The sequence below is a fragment of the Semicossyphus pulcher genome, unplaced genomic scaffold (genome assembly GCF_022749685.1).
Source record: "Semicossyphus pulcher isolate SPU_LCO1_2020_fin unplaced genomic scaffold, fSemPul1.0.p SCAF_9, whole genome shotgun sequence".
NCBI classification, from domain to species: domain Eukaryota; kingdom Metazoa; phylum Chordata; class Actinopteri; order Labriformes; family Labridae; genus Semicossyphus; species Semicossyphus pulcher.
In genome coordinates this window covers 20659080-20680672 of record NW_027211770.1, presented here as the reverse complement: position 1 = coordinate 20680672, position 21593 = coordinate 20659080, and the positions used below count along the sequence as shown (strand labels likewise).

The 21593-nt window shown below is 42.1% G+C and overlaps 2 protein-coding genes across 3 annotated transcripts; one reads left to right on the top strand and one right to left on the bottom strand.

The window, feature by feature from the left end:
• Positions 1–3515: 3515 nt before the first annotated feature.
• epn1a (epsin 1a) lies at positions 3516–16176 on the top strand. Of its 2 annotated transcripts, XM_069655857.1 has the most exons (13): positions 3516–3563; positions 7645–7785; positions 8046–8147; positions 8490–8648; positions 9338–9466; positions 9746–9866; positions 10004–10161; positions 10345–10416; positions 11779–11862; positions 12662–12950; positions 13523–13687; positions 13897–14139; positions 14869–16176. In XM_069655857.1, the coding sequence occupies exons 3-13, from the start codon at positions 8079–8081 to the stop codon at positions 15330–15332; spliced, it is 1953 nt and encodes a 650-aa protein (XP_069511958.1). In that variant the 5' UTR covers positions 3516–3563; positions 7645–7785; positions 8046–8078; the 3' UTR covers positions 15333–16176. The 2 variants fall into 2 exon arrangements, with proteins under 2 accessions (XP_069511958.1, XP_069511959.1); XM_069655858.1 differs by lacking the exon at positions 10345–10416.
• Positions 16177–16643: 467 nt separating this feature from the next.
• On the bottom strand, positions 16644–21525 carry foxj2 (forkhead box J2). The gene is made up of 10 exons (XM_069655859.1): positions 21249–21525; positions 20589–20947; positions 20413–20487; positions 20212–20304; positions 19041–19199; positions 18507–18957; positions 18262–18423; positions 18048–18149; positions 17447–17782; positions 16644–17342 (listed from the first exon to the last, which is right to left on the bottom strand). Exons 2-10 carry the CDS (start codon positions 20919–20921, stop codon positions 17230–17232), a joined length of 1824 nt encoding a protein of 607 aa, XP_069511960.1. The 5' UTR covers positions 20922–20947; positions 21249–21525; the 3' UTR covers positions 16644–17229.
• Positions 21526–21593: the final 68 nt, after the last annotated feature.

Genomic DNA, 21593 nt, shown 5'->3' with positions numbered 1-21593 from the left:
GTGGACCAATACCTGCTTCCATGTTTGTGCTTGCACCGCAGGGTCCCTTGGCCCCTGCTGTAACAACTCCACCAGCAAAACACAACTTTCAACGCTTTCACAGGGTCGACTGCCAAGAGAGTGTCACTTTCATTCACAAATACAGGGCTTAAAACACACACATGCATAGTGAACATACTACGCACGGTCTCGTATACGGCATAGGGGCCTATCACATATTCAGACACTCACACTGCAGGACATCTTTGCTGACAGACACATGCGAGTTACATAATGAACACCTTTGCTATATGGTTACCCTTACTTACGACTACTAAAAAAGGACATGCTGACAGGAGGGATGAGATGGTCTCTGTTTCGGGCTCTTAAATATAAGAAATACAGTTTAGATTGGTGTTAAACAAATATGAAATATAAGCTAAGAAGAGTTTTTCTCTGCTTTTTTGCTCGTCTTAAACAGAAACATGACATAAATTGTCACAATATTTATTTCCAGAATGATCTGCTTGTTTTTTTTACCAAATATAGTAGTGCTATAGTTGCAGAGGTCACATGATGTTTGAATGGATCAGACTTGTTTTGTCCAGCACATCCCACACATTGGTCGACTGGATTAAGATCTGCTTCCCACACATCAGCTTCGAGGACAAAATGTTCACTAACATATCCAACCCACAAAGTTTCCCACTTATCCTCTTGACCTGTCAGTGGTCATAATGTTATGGCTGATCTGTGTAGGTTATCTGTCTCATTCAAAAAGAAGCCAACATGACATTTACGTGAGTTATATTCCCAAATAAAGCCTGTTTTTGTATCAACAATGTTAAATCACCTAATAAATCCAATTTCTCATCATTTGTATCTTTATGTCTTGTTTTATTACACTGTGGCCATATATTGCACTGTGTGCACATATGTGTACATTGATATATTACTTATACTGGATGCACATTTTGTTCTTATTGCTTATATTTTATTCCTACTTCTCTCTATATTGTGTTGTAGACTGTTTACTTCTTCTTCTCTTTATATTTCCTGTCATTCTTCATGATTATAGTCTGTATATTATTTCCCCCGGGGATAAAAAAAGTGTTTCTGTTTCTGTTTCTGATTCTATTTTTAAGTTTAAACTTGAGTAACTTCATCATATGCTCAACAAACTCAGGGTCACTTTAACAGTGTTGTACATATTTTGCATCATATGTATTGTTTTTTATATTCTTATTCTTATTGCCTGTTTTTTATCTTGTCCTTTTTAAGCCTTTTACTTATTTTTATCAGTTCTGTTGTAATTGTTTTGCACTAAAACACCAAAACAAATTCCTTGTATGTGTAAACCTATTTGGCAATGAACCCCGATTCAGATTCTCAGACCAATTTTTTTTAAAGAAAATCTATCTAATCAACCACATACAGTATTTTTGAATAAAAGTCACATTGAGATGCAAGGAACATCATGTGCAGATTAGTGATGAGTAAAGTTGACAAGATTTCAGCGTTTTGTTTTTAAAGGTTGTACTTGATTGACCGTTAGTTGATTTAGAGAGCAGGTTTCTTTTTATCTTGTGGCTTATGAATGTCTTAATCACAAACTGGTTATCTAAGTGATAAAAGAAATACTTTCAATGATTTACCAAAACATTTAGCAGTTTAAATTATCGGCTCTTTGTAAATACTGTAAATACTACAAACCATCTACCTATAACAACCTGATTCATAACAATATTTATCTCAGCAGCTTTGCACTCTTCATTGCACATTTTCTACAAGCGTTGCTGTTGTGTTTTATATATCTGTATATAAACATATTAATATTTTGTAATATATATTTGTATTCATAGGTCTGTATGTAGTAGTTTTAGTTTTAGTGTTTAAGTGTCTGTTACCTCTGTCCTTGTTTTAAGTGTTGTATGTTAATTTGTGTATCTGTACCTTGAGGGTAATGTAAAGCCAGAGTCAAATTCCCACATACCCACATACGTGGCCAATAAAACTGATTCTAATTCTGATATTTAACACGACAAAATGTCTTGATGTTGTTGCCCTTTTAACTCAAACACAAGTGCAACTTTTACAATTTCTAAGTGTTTATTCTGGTACTTTCTTGTTTTCATGTCCATGAATCATGTGGTCTCACACTTCCCATAACAGCGCAGGGGCACTGAGCATAAAGGAAATGCTGTATAAAGTTTCCCTGTGACATAACAGGGGAACAACACCTGTCAAAATAGCTTTTATGCTTGTTATAATCGCCTGCATTTCTTTGTTTATCTTCATGAGATTAGTGTTTCCAAAGCAGTGCAACAGTGCATTACACTTATATAGTTTGCTTGACTCATACTGCACTGATTCTTCCACTCCCCTCCTCCCTGTGGAGAAGGAGAAGATAAAAGGATAAAGAGATGTTGGATAAAAGGGGAGCTTGTACCACACATGCATGCCAGCTGTTACTGTGTTGTTCTGATCTACAGGGGCTTACCGTGTATTATTTATGGTTCCACTGAGGGAGGCTGTGCTGGTTTCACTTGATGGCTGCAGGTAGTTCAAGGTTGCCTCTCTGTGGACATTGTGTGCTATTGCAGACCACAAAAAACAATGAGGGTAATCAACAGCGGCCTGCTTTATATTGAAAGTCTCTGTGAGAAACTATGGTTTGTTTTTAACAGTTCATGATATGAAACAATATGTTCCCTGCCGCTAAATCGACCAAATGGCAAACATGGAGAGAAAAAATTACCCTGTGTGTGCAAGGATTTTAAAAAACTGTACGGGTGATCCCTCCTTTTATAGTTATTATATATAATAGTTAAAATAATAAAGAACAGATTAAATGTTTACAGCTGTCAGATTGTGATAAAGGTTATTATGTCTCATTATAACTTTCATTTTCTTGAATATTACAGAAGTAAATAAACAGCAGGCTAAATGTTCCCAAAGTACCAGAAGTAAAAGTATCCATTCTGCAAAGTACAGTGACATACTACTGTACCCAACATTGTTACATTGTCACTATTGATGGAATAAATAAGTAGTTGATTCAAATATACAATATATACCTTGAAACGACACAGTAGGAACACAATGGAAACACTCAAGTTGAGTACAATTACCTCTGAAGTGTGCAAAAATGAAGTTACTTCCCATGACTCCTGCTGTTCACAGGGATGTATAGGTTAATGTTGTCAATTTTACCTCACAGCGGCCTGTAGAAAAAGTGAAATACAAATCGTTTAAACTACTAACTATTTAAAGAACACACAAGAAAGAGGATGTGATTTCTTCCCCCTACAGAGACAGTGGGTGGTATTTGCATAAATAGAGGAATAAGGCCAAACAAACAAGCAAAAGTTACGTCCCCATCCCTCCTTTGGAGGGTTCCAAAACGTCGTTTTATAGATCTTTTATTTGTGACATAATTTTGGCTGTTAAAAAGTCAATCAATTATTCATGAGCCTGCTACTACCATCCCAGGAACACAAAGCTACAGGGGGTGCGGTCTTTCCTGTAGTCGAGAACGGAAGCGGAAATTCGGCCATCTCCTCGTACACTCAAGCTACAACAGGGTCAGTACACACTTGATTTGTACTTATATTGTGGTTTGTTGTCAGTATTTTTTGACATTTTGGCTCTTAAAATAAGCGTGTACTTTAAACATTGTCCTAAAGCAGGGCGTGTCCTTGCTAAAGATTGTACAGTCTATCAGTCATGTTGCCAGCTGCGAACTAACTAGCAGAAGCTAGCAAGCTAACAACTACCTTGCTAGCTAGCTGGCTAATCTTTCTTAGCAGCAGCAACAGAGCAGCAAGTGATTTCTTCTTTTAGTCAAACTGGCAGGTAACTTTAAATTATGTTTATAGTCTGCTGTGAGTCAGTGTTGTGAGAACATTACCTCTTGGTTGACGTTAAGTAAGTTTGTCTGCCCATTCGTTGCTAGCTACACCCTTCTGTACCCCTGTTTATACTTTACCCAGACTTTACCCAAACCCTGATGTCAAAGTGCGAGCCAACTAGCTAACGTGAGACTGGGAGAGTTTGCTTGCTACCAGATGACAGCTAACGGTAGTTGGCTAATTAGCTTTATTAATTGCTGCTCATGAACTTCTTGTTTGTGACACAGATATTCCCGTTTTACAATGAACTTGTTTACCAGTGTTGTATAATGTTAAGGTATACATTAACTATGTGTCTAGACACTCTTCAATGTGTCTAACACCCAGCGTAAGTTAACAGTTGTTAGTTAGCTAGCCTAACGTCAGATGACTGTTTGGTTGTTAGCATGTCATTAGCTAGCTAACTTGGTAGGTGTGACAGGCAGAGCTGCGGCTGTCTGGGTGGTTGTTAACGTTATCTGTGTGTAGCAGGGTTATTATTGTTAACGAAAACTAAGACTAAAACTACCAGTGAAAAAATAATTTCGTTAACTGAAATAAAAATAAATACTACAATTTTCAAAAAAACTAAAACAAAATATAAACTACAATGAACAATGCAACACGAACTTCAACTAAATATAATTGCAGGTAAAATCAGCTTAGTTTTCATTTCCCCGTCGATTCACACTGTGGTTGCTATACCACTTTAGGGCTGGACGATATGGTCACAGTCCTATATCACAATATAGGATTTTTTCATATCTCAATAACAATATATATATTGCCTAATGAAAATCATATTTGATGCATTCTTTCATCCTACCCTTTTCAGCTTCTTTATATCAAGGCTGTCCTCTTAATACCTGAAAAACTCAAACTAACTAAAACTAGCCAATTCCTCAAAATAAAACTACTTATGAACTCGTAAAACTAACTAAAACTAAACTGTAATCAAAAACCAAGATGAAAAGCAAAATACAAATAAAAACAAATGAAAATTTAAAAACTATAATAACTCTGGTGTGTAGGCTAACAGGGTGTGGGGCTGTCAACCTGCATGCAAGTGAGAGGAGGAATAAGTTAGCTTTAAAGCCACCTCCTCTTGTAACTGTGTTTGCTTATCTTCAATCATCTGCGTAACAGGTCATTAACAATCAGTTGTTAGCGTGACCTAGCTAGCTGTGTAGTGATTAAAGTAAGGCTTCTGTCTGTCATAGTAGAAGATAAAGTGATTGTGTGTTTTCACAGAAAAGAATTCACAAGAAGTTCATAAAACTGCTGATTTTTTTTTTTTATCTCAAAGTGACAGAGGTTGTGGAGATATTTGCCATACCAGTAGGCCTGAGATACTAAAAGCTTGCTTGGTCTCTTATCAATGATATGTTCATGATTAGTTCTCTGAACTTTGTCACAGAGATTCAGGAGTGTCTGAACTCACTTTTGCAATGGTTGCCTAATGTTACGTTATGCAACACGGTCTCATATTTGTTTGACCTACTAATTTAAAAACGTTTGCATGGTACATGTGTTTATGTGCCACTAAAGACTTTAAAAGTATTCTAAGCAGTGTTGTCTTCAGCCTAGCATTTTTATAAGTTGTTTGCAAAACTAGATTCAAAACTTGAAACAAGAGTCATGTCCACATGGATGGCCTATACATATGTATATATGTAATTCCTGTTAATAAGTTAACTTGTGTGTTATGGTTGTTTAGAAACATTCACAGGCACAGAGCAAGTTGGTGTTTATTTAAGATGCTAAGAAACAGGTCTTAAAAACTAACATTTTAAATACCCTTAGATTTTCATGCATATCAGAGTACATAGAAGTCATTCATATATGCAAGCAGGACTACAGGTGGCTGGGGGAAAACTTTGGCCTGGAGGTGCCCATGTTTTTCTGGCTACACTAAAAAAAAATCAGGCAGTTGGTGGGATTATTTTATCATTTTCCTTAGCAAAAAGATTGTGCCTCCTTTTGTTCCTACAGAAATGATAGTTGGGGGAGTGTCCAAACATTCTGCATATCTTTGCATCCAAAGAGAAGAACATGTCCCACTCCAGCAATGACCTAATTAGGGTTCAGTGTCAATAAGGAACAGGAGAATAATTGTCTCGTGGCTGGTTGTTGTTGTTGTTGTTTTTTTTACAGGAATATTTTAAAGCAACGTGGACAGTTATATTAGTTTTTAGTTTATTTCTTGCTGCTTTTGCTTTGTGAAAATCTATTTGGTGAAAATAATGCAGATTGTGGCGGTGAAAGGATGCATCTGGTCAGCAACATTTTAGCCTGCTGTGCAAGCAATCAAATACAAACAATGCTCAGTAGGTACTGAGGGATCCAATATTGTGCCACAAAATCATTCTCCGCATGCCATTACACCAACAGCAGCAGCAGCAGGCAGGGCCAGTCCATGATGTTTATGTCAAATTCAGCTAACAGTTAGGCTTAATGTATCGCTCTGGACATTGTTGTGTATTTTCCAGTTTTTGCTGATAACTTGCTCACTGTACACTCAACCTGTTGGTGATAGCTGACCAACCTCAAACTTTGCCAGTTACTTCAAGCTCAAGAAGTGTTTGTTCAGTAATACATTTCTTCAGTGTTTTATTGAGCTCAAACTTTTGGCCATTTTGTTAGCTGAAATATCTGACTATACTATTAAGATCTCTCTGTCGCTCTTTATAATCCACCCGATGGTTAAAGTGTTTTTAGTAATCCATTTAACGTAAACTCTAAATCTAATCTGCAGCGTGGTTATACAAGTTCCAGATGGTAGTTTGTAAGGCTGCAACATATTATCTCTGTTGTCGATTAGTCCGTCAAGTAACTTCTCGATTTTTAGATTAGGTGTCTGCTCTATAAAATGTCAGAAAATATCGATCAGTTCTTCCTAAGATGATGCCCTCAAATATTTTGCTTTGTCCACAAACCAAAGATATTCAATTTGCTGCGTTTGGGTAAGTAAAGAAACCAGAAATATCCACATTTAAGGAGCTGTAATCAGACATTTTTCTGGTAAAAAAAATTACTCTTACAGATCAATCTATTATCAAAATATTAGGAAATTAATTCAGTAGTCGAAGCTCAATCAAGTCATGCAGTCACACAGGTTATTAAGTTTAAATTTCTCTTTAGAAATACAATGTTTGAACTCTTGCGTGATTTTACTGTGGTAGAAAGATAAAGGGTTGCCTAAATGATTTTAAAATGTGAAAGTAATCATTGACTGGCTCATGAATGAGTCACACAAATGCTTAACTTGAAAACATAAACCGTGTGTCTTATGTCTAAAATGTTTGCCTCCTTCAAGCTCATCTAATTTTTGAAATCCGCTGCTCCAAATTAGATTTGTCAAATGAGGACATTTTCTGAAGCACACAAACAAAAGAGTTGTTATTTGTCTCCCCTCCGTGCTCTTATTGGTTCAGGATTAGTCTGCTCCTACTGCTAATTCTTAGGACAATAAAAAGGGCTTTATTTTCTATTCTTCGGGAATTAAAAGCCTTTATTTTCTGAGTCAAAAAGCCCCGCATTTGATAAGTAAGATTAAGTATATAAATAATTAATCGTATCTCTGACTATCAGCCATGTGTGGATCAGCAAGAAATCATGTGATGTCTGTTGCTGAATATCTGCTTTGTCCTTATTTTATATGGGCTACTTTAGAATCAGCACGAGCGTAAAGTTTTAACTTGTTGTTGCCTGTTTGTGACTTTAATCCTCCCAGTGATCATGACTCCTATTCCTTAATGTTTATCTCGCTCCATAGTTTTCATCTCTCTCCGCCTGTGGTTTTGGACCCAATGTTGCCACGGGAAGAAACAGACAAACTGAGACGTAGCACTCCGTGAATGAAACGAAGACACACAGAGAGGAGAGACCCTTATTCTGCACCATTCTTGTGTAACAGGTGTGCACGAGCAGTCACATGATTTGAGTTGATTTCTGGTAGCTACGCCATCTTTCACACTCTGATTGTTCTTCTCAAGGTCTCCTGCTCGCTCATTCAGACTGTTGTACACGTCTCCAGTCTTTTTTAACTCTTTATCTTCCTGCTTTTTTCTATAGTATTAAGTCATTTTAATTGTCCTTGTTTGAAATAATTTCCCCTGTCACTGTTTGTTTGTACAAACTATAATAATCAACCTGTCTTCTCCATCTGCTCTTCAGATTGCAACCGAACTCGACGGCCAGACCGTTGCCATGTCGACCTCATCGCTACGGCGACAAGTAAAGAACATCGTCCACAACTATTCAGAGGCTGAAATCAAGGTCGTGTGTCCCGCTGCTCATCAGGCCTTTCTTCTTCTCTACACCCACAGCCTCCATATGTCCATGACTCCAGTGTAGCCCATGTGTCCCTGCTGCACAGATGACGTTATGTAGATGCTAATAATTTAATATTTCCATGAAGTAACATCCTCACTCTTTCCCCTCATTGCTCATTATGACTTAATTGTGTTATACCTTCATTATTCTGCCCCTCTCCGGCTTCTGACGTTATTGAGTTTGTGTTGCTTAGAACACTGTGAACCGTTACATTGTCACAAAGCATTGGCCCTCAGTTTGGATGTAGAATAATCAAAGATCGTCTCTCGCTCTGTCGTTATCCAGGTAAGGGAGGCGACATCCAATGACCCGTGGGGCCCCAGCAGCTCTCTGATGTCAGAGATCGCTGATCTGACCTACAATGTAGTGGCCTTCTCGGAAATCATGAGCATGGTGTGGAAGCGCCTCAATGATCACGGCAAGAACTGGAGACATGTGTACAAGGTTTGTGTGTGTGTGTCGAAGTTGGGAATAATTGTTGGATAAACACAGTGTTGTGTTTGAAGAGTTAAGTAATTATATCCTCACAACAGGATGTATTCAAAATCACTCCCTATTTACAGTATAGTGCCAAAACAATGAGTATAAAAGTTATGTACTACTCTGTAGTGCCTTGTGGATTGAAAGTATAGTGTTAATGCAGAGATCAGCGTGTCGACCTGGGTTCTGTGTTCCCATCATTGCTGATCGGAGCCAAGGCGATAATTACCCGGGTCTACTGCAGAGTCAGTTGACCCGCCACTGAATGCCGATTGTAGCTTTTCCCACGAAGCAAAAAAAGCCGGGTGTTAGTGGGGTTTTTGACCAGTGGGAAAGGGGCTTAAATGAGTGGGAGAGATTTGAGACGCAGCCCTCATGTGTTTTTTAGATGTATGAACTTAAGATTTTTCTTAATTGTCTTTGTTAGGATATTTTGGAATTTGCTTTTCCAATATTTTACATTGTGAGTTTTTATGCCCACAAACCTGTGATCCCAAGTACTTAATTTTGTGTTTGTGTGTGAATAAGTGTCACTTCTATTTGGAGGACTAATTGTAGCTTGCAAAATGTTTTCAAACTTGCTGTTTCTCCTTACCTCACTATCCACACCTTTCTGTAGTTGTTTCATTGGTTGTGTCACTTATTTTCACCAGGCGATGACTCTTATGGAGTACCTGATCAAGACGGGTTCAGAACGCGTTGCCCAACAGTGCCGAGAGAACATATACGCAGTCCAGACCCTCAAGGATTTTCAGTACATAGACAGAGACGGCAAAGACCAGGTACACAACCGCACCCATGTCCACAAAGCTGTATAGAAAGTTCAAGTGATAATTGAGTAAGGTCCACCTTTGAGGAATGCAGGTGTCCTCTGTCAAACATGCTGCTCACAGTTTACTCAAGGACATTTTTAAATGACATTCTGACCTCTTGTGCAAACCTCCGAGCCAGCCATAAAAGTTTTTATGCTTTGTTGATAAACGAATAACTGTTGTTTGTTAAAAAGCAAAGTAACATTATTTGCAGCATGTAATTGTGTTCTTATATTTGTATCTTCCCAGGGGGTGAATGTCCGAGAGAAAGCCAAACAGCTGGTGACACTGCTGAAAGATGAAGAGAGACTAAGAGAGGAGAGAATCCACGCCCTCAAAACCAAAGAGAAGATGGCACAGACCTCCAGTGGTGAGATAACTTCTTAAAACACTGTTTAAATACAGTCAACTCTTTAAGGGAAGGAAGGGTCTCACAAGAGCAACTGGGCGGAAGGGGGGGGCTTTAGCTTTCAGAGGTTGATCATTTTTTATATGTCTCTGCTCCAGCCTCCTCAGCTCCATCAGCACCAAGCCTGGGGGGCAGCCTGTCAGTGGGCTCCCACTCTGGAGGGGCAGACCCCGAGCAGGCCTGGCCACAGAGCTCTGGAGAGGAAGATCTGCAGCTCCAGCTGGCCTTGGCCATGAGTAAAGAAGAGGCAGAGCAGGTAACACAAAGCAGCCTATTCAAGGCAAGAGCAGCCATGTTTCCGCTCTTTAAGCTCACGATTAAAGCAGAACTGTAACTAACTGTAGCAGCAGCTGTGTGTGTACGCAAATGTGTATTTCTGGTGTTATTCACTCCAAACACCTAGCTTTGCTCTCACCATGTGACACCTGACCTCCCCCAGACTAACGCCGACCCTCTGGAGGACGCAGAGCTCCACTATGCAATGACTCTGAGCAAAGACATGCAACAAAAGGTCAGGGGCAGAGAGTGTGCCCGGCTCACTGGCCATCCAGTCCTCAACTATCTGTCTTTCTGTCAATTGGAATTTCTCCAACACACATCAAGTAATCGATCAATCAAGAAAGTAATTTAAGCTCAAATTTGTCAGGTGTAATTTCCTTCAGGAAACAAATTTGCATCATCGCAGTGATACTGTTGATATAATTAAGTTAGCTGCACTGTGTTGCACTTTTTTATCGTGCTTACACTCATAAAAAGTTTGCAAAGTAGGTGCTTCTCAAATCCATGTCAGGATGAGTTAAAACTGCATAAAAGTTAGCACCAAAAGAATTGATTAACTCTTGTTGGATTTGCATGGCATCAGCAGATATGTATCAATTTACTAAATTAAAGACTGAGTGCTTTACAAGCATTGATTTTTCTTTCCTGTTTCTTTGCATGCTGTAGTCTTACATTGGAATAGTCTCTTTTCTTAACCTACTGGTGGTGTAACTTCCTTTAACTGTGTTCACTGAGTGCAAACCTGTTTGATTGTTGCCTGCGACTGGTCAGATTCCTTTACCTGCTGTACCACTGTGGTACAGTAGTAGTCTTAAGTCTGTGATCAAATGCAGAGTGTTTGAATGATGAGGCAGTTTACCTAGTGACATCAAGAATATGATAGAGCAGAGACAGCTTGTTTCCTCGTGGAGTAGTCAGTGTTCTGCTGTTTAATAGCCAGCCCTCCTTAAGATAAGGTAGGTTATAATTAAGTAAGGATGTCCCAAAATAATCAGCAAGTTCTGTATTAGGATTAATCAAGGTGTTTTTTAACTTGGGGGGTATTATATGTAAAGCCCAGTCCATTTCCGATCCTTCTTTATTGTAACTTTTTTCTCCTGGTAGGCTAAATGAGGCCACCAGGAGCAGCACTTGCAGATTAAAACCAGCAGTTTCATTGGAATAATCACAGAGACAGCATGTGTCAACAAGCAAAGTAACCAAAGCTGCTTCTGCAGCTGTCTCTGCCTCTAAAGAGCTTCTGTGGTTCAAACTGCAATTAAACCTCAGTTTTTTGATTACAGAGGGATTCACATCCTAGCCGCTTGTATTTTAGGTGTCCAAGTGACGGCAGCTTTGGACGATCTTTTTCTGTGTGAAAGTGCTCTTAAGTATTTGTCTGCATCTTTTTTCCAAAGTATTGTGGGAATTGGGTTGTACAACGCAGGGAAAGGGTGAAGTGATCAGTTGACTGTAGGTGATGGTTAAAGTTCAGTTTGTCCGTTTCCACTCCCTTCGCCATTTAATGTGTAAACTGATCCTTAATCCGTACCTGTGGTGTGCTTTCCGAGGTTGTGTGTCTCAGGTTGCTCACATCTGTGTGTGTGATTGGCAGGAGGAGAGACTGCGCAGGGGTGATGACCTGAGGCTGCAGATGGCCATCGAGGAGAGCAAGAGGGAGAAGACCAAGCCAGAGGAGGTGTGTGCTCACTCAATACCAAGCACATGTGCAGCTGAGGATTGTGTTGGTGGTTGTTTAGGTGTATCCCGTTAAATCAGACTTGGATTTAAAAGTAAATCAAAAAAGAAGGTTTAACAAGAACTAGTCATAAGTCAGGACAATATACATGTGTAGGTGAATAAATCAGTACAAGTAAAACAGATGAATGTTCTCTCTGTATAACCTGCTTTACTTGGGATATTTTGTGTTTAGAGCCTTTTATGATTTGATTTAAATTCATCCTTTATTGGTTAAAGTTTTTTTAATTCAAATATGTTGATCATACTCAGAAATGCAAGATATGAAAGCAGCCATTGTTAATTTGTGCAGTCAGATTCATAGAGTAGCTGATGATAATTCAGGCCGGATCCTGTGTGTGAAATATCAGCAGTAACAGATCAGTGCCTCTGCAATGATCGCAGACGTCCCCACATCTGAAACTGAGTGTATGTGATTGTAAACACCTGTGGACATAGTGCAAAGTCACAGCTAGGCTTAAAAGTGTGTTTATAAAGGATTAATAATCATTATTATTAGATTATTTTTTTGTTTAAATGTTAAGCGTTTAGACCAGAAAGTGTGTGACTGGTGTGTACAGGCACTGATTGCTATCTCTGTCTGGTCTGCACTTCTTTGTCTTGTACTTCTCAGTTTTGTGAATTTCCTCTTATCACAGCCTCATAATCTAACCTCAACATGTGTGGGCGAGTACGTCTTTACATTTCCTCCTGAACACAGCTTTAGGAACATTAAACCATGACATATTTCATTTGTACAGGGCGCCCTGATGGAGCTGGGTGCCGTCGACCCCTGGGGGGGCTCTGCTGCTGCTGCCGCCGCCCCTGTAGGCTCTGCGGGCCCCTCGCCTCCGCCCACAGTCCCTCCCCCTGCTGCCTCAGGTCCATGGGGGACTGCTGCCCCAGACCCATGGGGGGTAGCGTCACCCACATCTCCTACAAGCTCGGACCCCTGGGGCGGGGGAGCCCCACCAACTATAGCTCCTCCTCCAGACCCCTGGGGGGAGACGTCCAACAGAGTTAACAACGTCGACCCGTGGGCAAGCTCAGGTAAGCAGCCACTCCTGTGGTCAGGTTGGTGGAATGCGCTCATGGCTGAGTATCGAAAGAGAAGCGCGCCCCGCTCTGTGGATGAAAGAGGATATGAAGACCTCTCAACCTTTACGTCCTCTTCACTCCACTGTCCAGCTGCATATCACCATGCTGTCATGTCTTCTCATCCAATCACATGCTTTCAGTTTGTAATAAGGAAAGCGAGCATGTTAAATCCATCCTCCCTCTGTGTGACTTTTATCCTCTTGTTTCTACTCAGGACTGACTGTGGCTGTGTCTCAACCAGAGCTGTCTCCTCTCTTGCCCTTCTGTGTTTCTTATTTGTGTGAGGTAGCCTCTTTTTATCTCTCCTTTACCTCCACTGTAATTAATTTCAGATAAAGAATAGGTAAAAAGTAGCATGGTGGTACTCACCTTTCACATGTCACATGTGAGACTGCAGAGGTCAAGGAGAGAAACATCAGTGTTGGAACCCAGCCCAGCATCCTGCTTCCTCCTTATTGTGGATTGTACCTGTAAGGTGTTGTGTTAACCCTCCCCTCCCCTGCGTCTCCTCCCCTCCCCTGTAGCTGTGACCCCCCCCAGTGCTGACCCCTGGGGCCCCCCGGTGCCACCCAGCACTTCCTCCTCGGGGGGGCCTGTAGACCCCTGGGCAGGGGACGGGACTCTCCCTGCCTCTGACCCTATCACCTCCGACATCTGGAGTGCCACCGCCAAACACACTAACGGCACAGGTACATTCACACTTAAAGCTACATGGACTCACGATCACTGAGGTGCTGGTGCCACAGACACACACAGATGTTCAATTTCATGCACTACAGTCGTCTTGTCTTACATTTCATCCTCCTGTAGTTGTAGTTTGTGTGATAATGCAGTTCTGTTTTGTTTTTTTATAATAATGAATGAGTCAGATTTAACATTTCTACACCTCCACTCTCAGGAGACCCAGAGCGACGAGGGTCCCCAGCCCTCGGCTGTGACAGTACAGGCTCACCGGTGCCCTTTGACCTGTCCTCTCTCGGTTCTTCGCTTCCTGTTCGTAAGACCCCCGAGTCCTTCCTCGGCCCCAACGCATCGTTGGTGGATCTAGATTCCCTGGTGTCGTCTAAACCTAAACCCAAACAGCCGCCGCCTCCTTCCATCTCTTCCTCCTCAGCGCACAACCCCTTCTTACAGAACACAGGTGAGGCACACATATCATGTTATACTGTGTAACCGCTCGCTCTTACACAGTCCTACCATGTTCCTGGGTCAAGCAGGTCCACACAAACTAAACCATTTAAGATGCCAAATCTTTATCTGCATTCAGTGAAGTCCAGCACGCAGAGAACAACCATCAGAGTTTAGGTGTCAGTCAGTTCTTTATTTCGCTCTCGCACAAACGCAGACAGAAACCAATTTAAGGCTCTGCGATGACCGGGTGTTGAACTACGCTGTGTCCTGGAGTTGCACTAAACTAAAGCCTTTCTGGGACAATGTAAATCCGATAATGAAAAGACAGTAAGGGATAGGTCAATGCAAATAACTTTGCTGTGCAGCAGTGGAACATTTTTAAGGCTTTACAAGCTTTGACAAGAGATTAGCACAAAGCTTATCCTCCAGGGAAAGCTGGGCCTTGATATCATTGGTGTGATGTATTAAAAGAAATTTTGATCTATTTTTTGGAGTTAAAGCAAATATTATGGAACAGTTTGTTTGTGGGCTGCACAAATAAACAAACCATGATTATCAGTGTATTAGCTCATGATTCTAAAGATGACTGGTTCTGTCTTTTTAGAAATATCTGTCGCTAACTTTAAATGTCTTGTTTAGTCTGACTTACATCAGCTTATATTCACATAGGCGACAGAAAACAGGCAAAGATTCAGACGTTGGGAGCTGAAGCTAATGAATGTCGTTTGTCCACCCTCAGGCTCATCTCCTGCTCCAGGCATGGCCGTGACTCCAGGCAGCACCATTTCCAGTAGGGGGGTTTCTCCAACACCTGCCTCCTCCAACCCTTTCGGCGTGGCTCCACCCATGACCTCCATCTCACCTCAGCCCTCATCACTGGGTCTGAGTGGCCTGCGCTCCAGTCCTGTGCCTCCTAATCCCATGCTGAGCATGGTGCAACCAGGACTGGGCATGGGGCCCATGAGTGTGGGTATGGGGGCTCCGGGAATGATGGGCATGATGCAGGCCAGCCCCATGGGCCTCCCCTACAGCAGCCTCTCACCCATGGCCCCCCCAGGCTCGTCTCTGCTGGGGCCCGGAGGTGCAGCGCCTCCTCAGCTGATTTTGGGTGGGCCTGCTGGAACAGGAGGAGTGATGGGGGCAGGAGGATCAGTGGGAGGCGGAGGAACGACGGGAGCGAGCACCAACCCTTTTCTTCTTTGAGGAAGTGTCACCACTACTTTGCTCACCTGTTTCGACCTCCTCTGTCGTACCTGCTGCCCCCTTCATTCATCCTCCCCTCAACACAATTTGTGTCCAAAAAGAAAAATGTGTACATCTCTATATTTAAAGAAAAAAAACAAAAAATCAAAAATTATGTTTATCTTTTCCTTCGAAAGCATTATTTCATTTCAGAATAATTTTCCACATTTAGTTCCTTTCATTTCAGTTTGGGTTGTTTGTGGGTGGGAAATAGAGATCTATTTATTTTGTTTTAATCCTCTTCTGTTCTGTATCGTTCTTCATGTTGTGTTACTTCTTCAGTCCTGTCTTGAGATGAAGGTAAGTCTGTGAGAGCGGGAGGCTTTTTCAGTACTGTCACTCTACTCTGTTCTAACATTACTGCACTGAGAGACGGAAGGAGGGAGAGGGGACGTAGCCACTAACAAACTGAACAGAGAAACTGTCGATCCCGCCTCTTCCTCTTTTCTCCCTCTAGAATGAAGACAAACACTGAATCTCTGAAATGAAACCAGTGCATGAAGGATGATTTTTAATGAACTCCAGACTGAGATACGGACTGAAACACCTGCATTAACATTTCAGGCACAATGTGGTCAAATCGTTTCAACTATTTCACTTTTTAATTTAATTTAATGTTAAATGTAATTTATTTTTTTCCAAGTTTTGGGAACAAATAAATGAGAAAAAAAAAATCACACGATGATGCCATTTAAATCAAATGCTTATTTTTTTTCTTCCTGATTATTGTCGAAACTAAAGAGAGCTCAGACCCCTGAGGTCTGATGGGAGAAATTATGGGATGTTTGTTGAATGTGTGTGCGTGTGTGTGCGAATGAAAATGCTCATTTGTGAGTGTGCAAGTATGCAATAGTGCAAATGCCTGTTTCTGTGTAAATGTATCAAAAATGTATCTGTCTCCATTTTTCCTGTGTCCGCTCTTTTTTCAGTGACTCAGAAAGAAAGAAATGGCATCCAATATTTTTGTTTTTAAAAATGGTCACTTGTATTAATTAACTATGTAAATGTTGGGATTTCAAATGAGGTATTATAAGGGTCACACGTTTCTCTGCCAATCTTTGATTTTGATCAATCAGAAGCATCAGTTGTCTTTGCCCAATCACACATTTCATACAGGACCCCTGGTGTACAGGCGTCCCTGAAAACCACTGTCCCTGTGTTTCATCCCTCTTTGCCTTCAGGGAGGGAGACGCACCGATGCTTCTTTAAACAAACAAAAAAAAGACAATTATAATGAACGAAAGAAAAAGAAAACAGGGACTTGACGACTTGCTCCATGCTGTTCTTTTAATTTAGTTTGATGAATTTATTGTTATTTTATATCAACAAGAAAAATATCTCTTTTATCGGGTCAGGTTGAATTTTGTGTGGTGATGACTGTGAACATTCACATTTGAAAAGCAAAATGGAAAAAAATCAAAAGGAATTTATGAAATAAAACAAAAACACAGGATGTGTGTTCGGCTTGTTTCATGCTTGCTCTTTGGTTAATGTCTTTACCCCATATATGCTTTTTTTTTTAAAACTGCTTTAGCGTCAATAATACGGCAAGAATAAATGTACACTTTATTTTCTTTGGTGAACATGTTTATAACTCTACAATCAAACATAAAACAACACCCTGCCTATTACCTGCATAAGACACACTAAACAAAAGTTATTACAGCATATGAATTTGATCTAAGGTGAAAAAACTTTCAGCATTCAGTTATATTCGACGAGTTTGATCCCCCCCAGAGAAGCTTCAAGAGGCTCCACAGCTCGGCAGCCTCTGCACAGAGTTCATGCAGACGGCTGTGAAGAGTCACGTTTCTCTGAAATGTTCTGTTTAATGGTTCCTCCACGCAGTCAGTGAGGGTCAAGCGAGCAGAGAATCCCAGTCAAAGTCATCCTGGATCTCCTCGCTGTTGCTGTGTAGACTCTTTAACGGAGGACGCTGTCGTGGAGTCATAGACTGAGGATGCATCCCACCTGTAATGGCAACAAAGGAGGAAATTTGGTACTGAAAAGTCTGCAACTTCTGACACCTAGCTCTAGCGCAATTTGTTGATGCATTTTGTGTTGTCAGATCTTACCTGTCGTATTTGCAGGTTGTGTGAGCTGTGGTCTTTGCAGTCCCGGTCCCTGCAGAGGCCTCCTGGGCGGCTGTGCTCCCTGCGCAGGGGGCAGGATGGGGCAGTAGGGGAGGGGAGAGGGGTGAGTGAGGCTGGCGAGGGTAGGAGGCGGATTGGAGGTGAACGGTGGGACCTGTAGGGAGTGAGGAGCACCGAGAGCTAGAGGGGAGTGGCTCCCAGAGGTGATCATGCCTTTCTGAGTGAAGAAGCGGTTCAGGGAGTCGCAGAGGGAGGTGAAGAGCGTCGGGTCCAGGGCCCAGTCGCAGAGCTCCGCCTGACGCATGCTCTCCAGCAGGTCTGCAAACACAGAGAGAACAGGTTATCAAGAGATTCCCAATTTCTATTATTTTGCAAAGCTTTCAATAATCATCATATTTATTGCTCATTTATCTGACAGTAATGATATATTCTGGTGAGTGAATCTTGTTAATCAACAAATCAAAACACATTTCAGGTGTTTTCTTCTTCTCATTAATCTACATAAAGCTCATCAGATGAAACCCAAACTACCCCATCAGTCGGTAAAAAAACAGGTTGTGTCGACTCCAGTAACAGCACATACCTGGGTGACCCGATAGGTCGATGTTGGCCCAGTCCAGGTTGCTGGCGATGCGGCAGCTCTCCTTCAGAGAATCTGGGTTACTGAACCAGTCGGGTGGCACCGCTGAAGAGGAGAGGAAGGAAACTTTAGAAAGCACTGATCTCTGCTGTGTCATGCTGCTGGTTTTGTTTTACTTCAAACATGTCTGGAGTTGATCGGGTAATTTAAGGCTCACTGTGTTGTGGGACGCGGTCCGTCTCGGGAGGGTGAGCAGGCTGCGGAGGTGGTGCAGCTGGGGCAGGTGGAGCAGGTGCAGGGTGAGGAGACAGGGGTAGGAGCGTCGGAGTGTGAAGAGGGGTAGTGTCATTGTTCATAACAGTTAGAGGGGTGATATCCGCTGGAAAGTAAGAAAAAATAAGTCATTTAATGAGCTGTTTGTGTGTGTAGTGTGTGTACGTTAAAGACACAAATCACACTCACACTGAGAGCCGCCCCGGTCCCGCATGGTCTTGAAGATGGACTTGAAAGACGCGTACAGGTCTGGTAAATTCAACTCATCGAAGGTGAAGCGCTGCAGAGGATCGGTGGAGGAGTTCAGGGAGATGACAGGAGGGACAGTGATGGATGGAGGGGCGACAGATGCAGAGGAGTGGGTGGTGCAAACAGACACAGGAGCTGAGTTGTGGGTGCAGGAGTAAGTGGGGACACAAACGGGCCCTGAGTTAGCAGGATAGGAGAGGGTGCCGTCAGTGAAGGAAGGAGCAGCTGGAGAAGCAGACAGAGGTGTAGCAGAGACGGCAGGGAGGGAGAAAGTGGAGACAGGCGGATGAGGAGATGGGAAAGAGTTGATGGAGGACATGGGGGCGGCAGGTGCAGATGGATGAGGGACGGGGAGGCTGGACACGGGGCTTGGCATGTACGGAGACGGTTGCTGTGAAGACAAAGACATCATATTAGCTGCTGTTTAATGAAGAAAAAACAGAGAGCATGTGTGATGAAGAAGGGAGGAAGTACCTTGCATGGGGGAGGAGAGAGGGAGGCAGGTTGGGGGGATGGTTGCTGGATGTTTCGCAGAGGCTCTGTGTTAAGAAGCTGGTGGTCTGTGAGGGAGGCTGGCTGTGGATGATGAGGAGAGGGTCCTCTGTGTGCTGGTGTCCCCGGGAACTGAGGAACCTGTAATGGCACAGTGTTACTATTTGTTATTGCAAAACCAAACAATCAATTAATTAATGGAGTAAATAATCAGCTGATTATTCCATAATGAAAGACCATATATCCTGCTTTCACAGTCATGCATGAGCAATACAAATCTAATGATATAATATATAAAAGTATAACAGTGACAGCTGCCATTTTCCTGCATTGAATACTTTGATGCTTTTAGAACATTATCCTGTGACATTTTCCATGTTGGACTTTTGCTAATGTCGTATTTGTGCAGTGTGGTATCAGTGGTTATACTGACGGGAAAGATCTGGCACTGGTTTTAAAGCACGAGGTTAAACTAAATCAACTGTACATTCAGTGTTATCGTTGGTCAGAGTGTTACATGGACCTTATGTCAACAGCAACTGAAAACAAACAGGCTGTGTTCAATGATTTGCACTTTTCATGACTTTTCAAGGCCAGGAAATGCAATTTTGAAAATTCCCATGGGAACCCTGTGAAACTTCAGGGTTGGTTCACCCACAATACAGTAGTGATCCTACATGACTGGGTTTTAATTTCTGCCTCCAACACATTACAAAACAAGTATACAGTGACTAAACCAGCCGGAAATTATGTCAACAGTTTCCAAGGGAACAATTCCATAAAGAAGAGCCCCTTTAAAATAGTTGACACTAACATCTGTGGATTATCCAGAGAAACCAGAACGCTGTTTCTAGATTTTGGTGTTGAATCTTTTAAAACTTTTAAATCTTTGAGGACAAAACATGAAGTGTCTTTCTTCAAACCAAAACCAGCGTCTGCATGGCTCAATACAGCAAGAGTTCACGTAGGGAATATGTGTTAAAGAAGTGGCTATATCAGGAGTAATTATTGTAAACCAGATGTTTATCAATTCCAATCCTAACATTGGGGATAAAATGCATCCCCATCTTGTGCTTGACTCTTGTGGTCATCTGATGTTTTGCAAAGTCAGTGAGTTTGACATTCAACAAGTGAGTGATATTAAAGAGCGTACATTCTGCTGCTCCTCGTCCTCCTCTGGATAAGGTCGTTTAGGTGCCCTCACTTGGTTCACCTCTGCAGGTCCATCCATCGTCCAATAGGAACCCTGGAAATACAGTTTCTAGATTAAGCCTCTTTTATGCAATCGTGTCTACTCAAATTCTAACAACAGCACATTTATGATTTCAGCATCATAATTTAAAAAGTGATTAACCTTGCCGGGGTCGTTCTGCGGCCGAGGAACTTTCCTGAAGCATTTATTGAGGGACAGATTGTGCCGGATGGAGTTCTGTGGAAGACATAAAGTCACATAAAGACGGCCGGGGATGCAAATATTATTCAAATGAAGCATTCTAGTACACTGGTAACATGTTCTACGTTTAAGCTTACCTTCCATCCTCGGCCAGCTCGGCTGTAGTACGGGAAGGTGTCACTGATCCAGGTGTAGATGTCATTCAAGCTCAACTTCCTCTCAGGTGCAGCTGCTATTGCCATGGCGATGAGAGTGGCGTAGCTGTGAGGGGGTTTCCCTTTGGAGTTAGAAGGGGAGGGGTCCGGTACGGAGGGTATAAAGTCTCCCCTCTCCCTCCCTCTATCTTTCTTCTTGTCCCTCTCCCCTCCTCCTCCTACTCCTCCTCTCTCCTTCCCCGAGCGCAGGCTGCTGCTTCCCAGCTTAGACAGCCAGTCGATACTGGTGAGGCTGGAGTTCAGCTCAGAGGACATTGTCTCCCTGTTTTTCTGTCCAGGATCTGAGGGATCAAAAGAGGAAGTGTGGGATCAAACTATCCTTTCGCTTCTTGTTTACTTTGAGCAATCACAAACACTGAGCCATACGATAGTTGATCCCCCTCTGCCTGTAATGTAACACTGTCAACAGTTCCTGGACATACAACCAGCGTCAGTTACAACCAGTAAGATCACAAACAGACACGTTGTGCTGCTCTGGAAACCTTACATCCACAAACAGAGAAAGTGCATGAATCTGACAGCATACAAGTGTGCATATTCTACCTACACTTTGTTTTCTGAGGAGAACAGTGGCTTGCTTACCTCTCTACACTCGAGGCCCAAGGCCTTAGAAAGTGTTAATATTTGATGTGGTCATCAGCTGTGCACAACTGCAGACAAACTGGAGTCCATCCTTCCCTTCAGATCTCCCTCTTCCGCATGTTGATCCCCTCAAGGCCTCCAGTCATACGTTTGGTTTGTGAAAGTTTGTGTAACTTTGGAGAAATATACACAGAAAACTTATCGGAGAGCTTCCTTTTTCTCTCCCTCCCTCTCTCTCTTCTTCCCCTCCCTTTCTGACACAAGAATTACGTCACCCACTCCTCCCCCTGAGTGACATCACTCTCTGCACCCGCCTCTGTGAACTGGTTCCACCTCTTCAGCATG

Bases quoted from the DNA above. Each gene is read 5' to 3' on its own strand.
- foxj2 (XM_069655859.1), bottom strand. From the start codon at position 20,921: ATGTCCTCTGAGCTGAACTCCAGCCTCACCAGTATCGACTGGCTGTCT. The intron at 18,424-18,506 runs GTGAGTGTGATT...CTTACTTTCCAG, and splicing joins GGACCGGGGCGGCTCTCAGT to CGGATATCACCCCTCTAACT. The intron at 18,150-18,261 runs GTGAGCCTTAAA...TCTCCTCTTCAG, and splicing joins GGACCGCGTCCCACAACACA to CGGTGCCACCCGACTGGTTC.
- epn1a (XM_069655857.1), top strand. From the start codon at position 8,079: ATGTCGACCTCATCGCTACGGCGACAAGTAAAGAACATCGTCCACAAC. The intron at 11,863-12,661 runs GTGTGTGCTCAC...TCATTTGTACAG, and splicing joins AGAAGACCAAGCCAGAGGAG to GGCGCCCTGATGGAGCTGGG. The intron at 13,688-13,896 runs GTACATTCACAC...CTCCACTCTCAG, and splicing joins CAAACACACTAACGGCACAG to GAGACCCAGAGCGACGAGGG.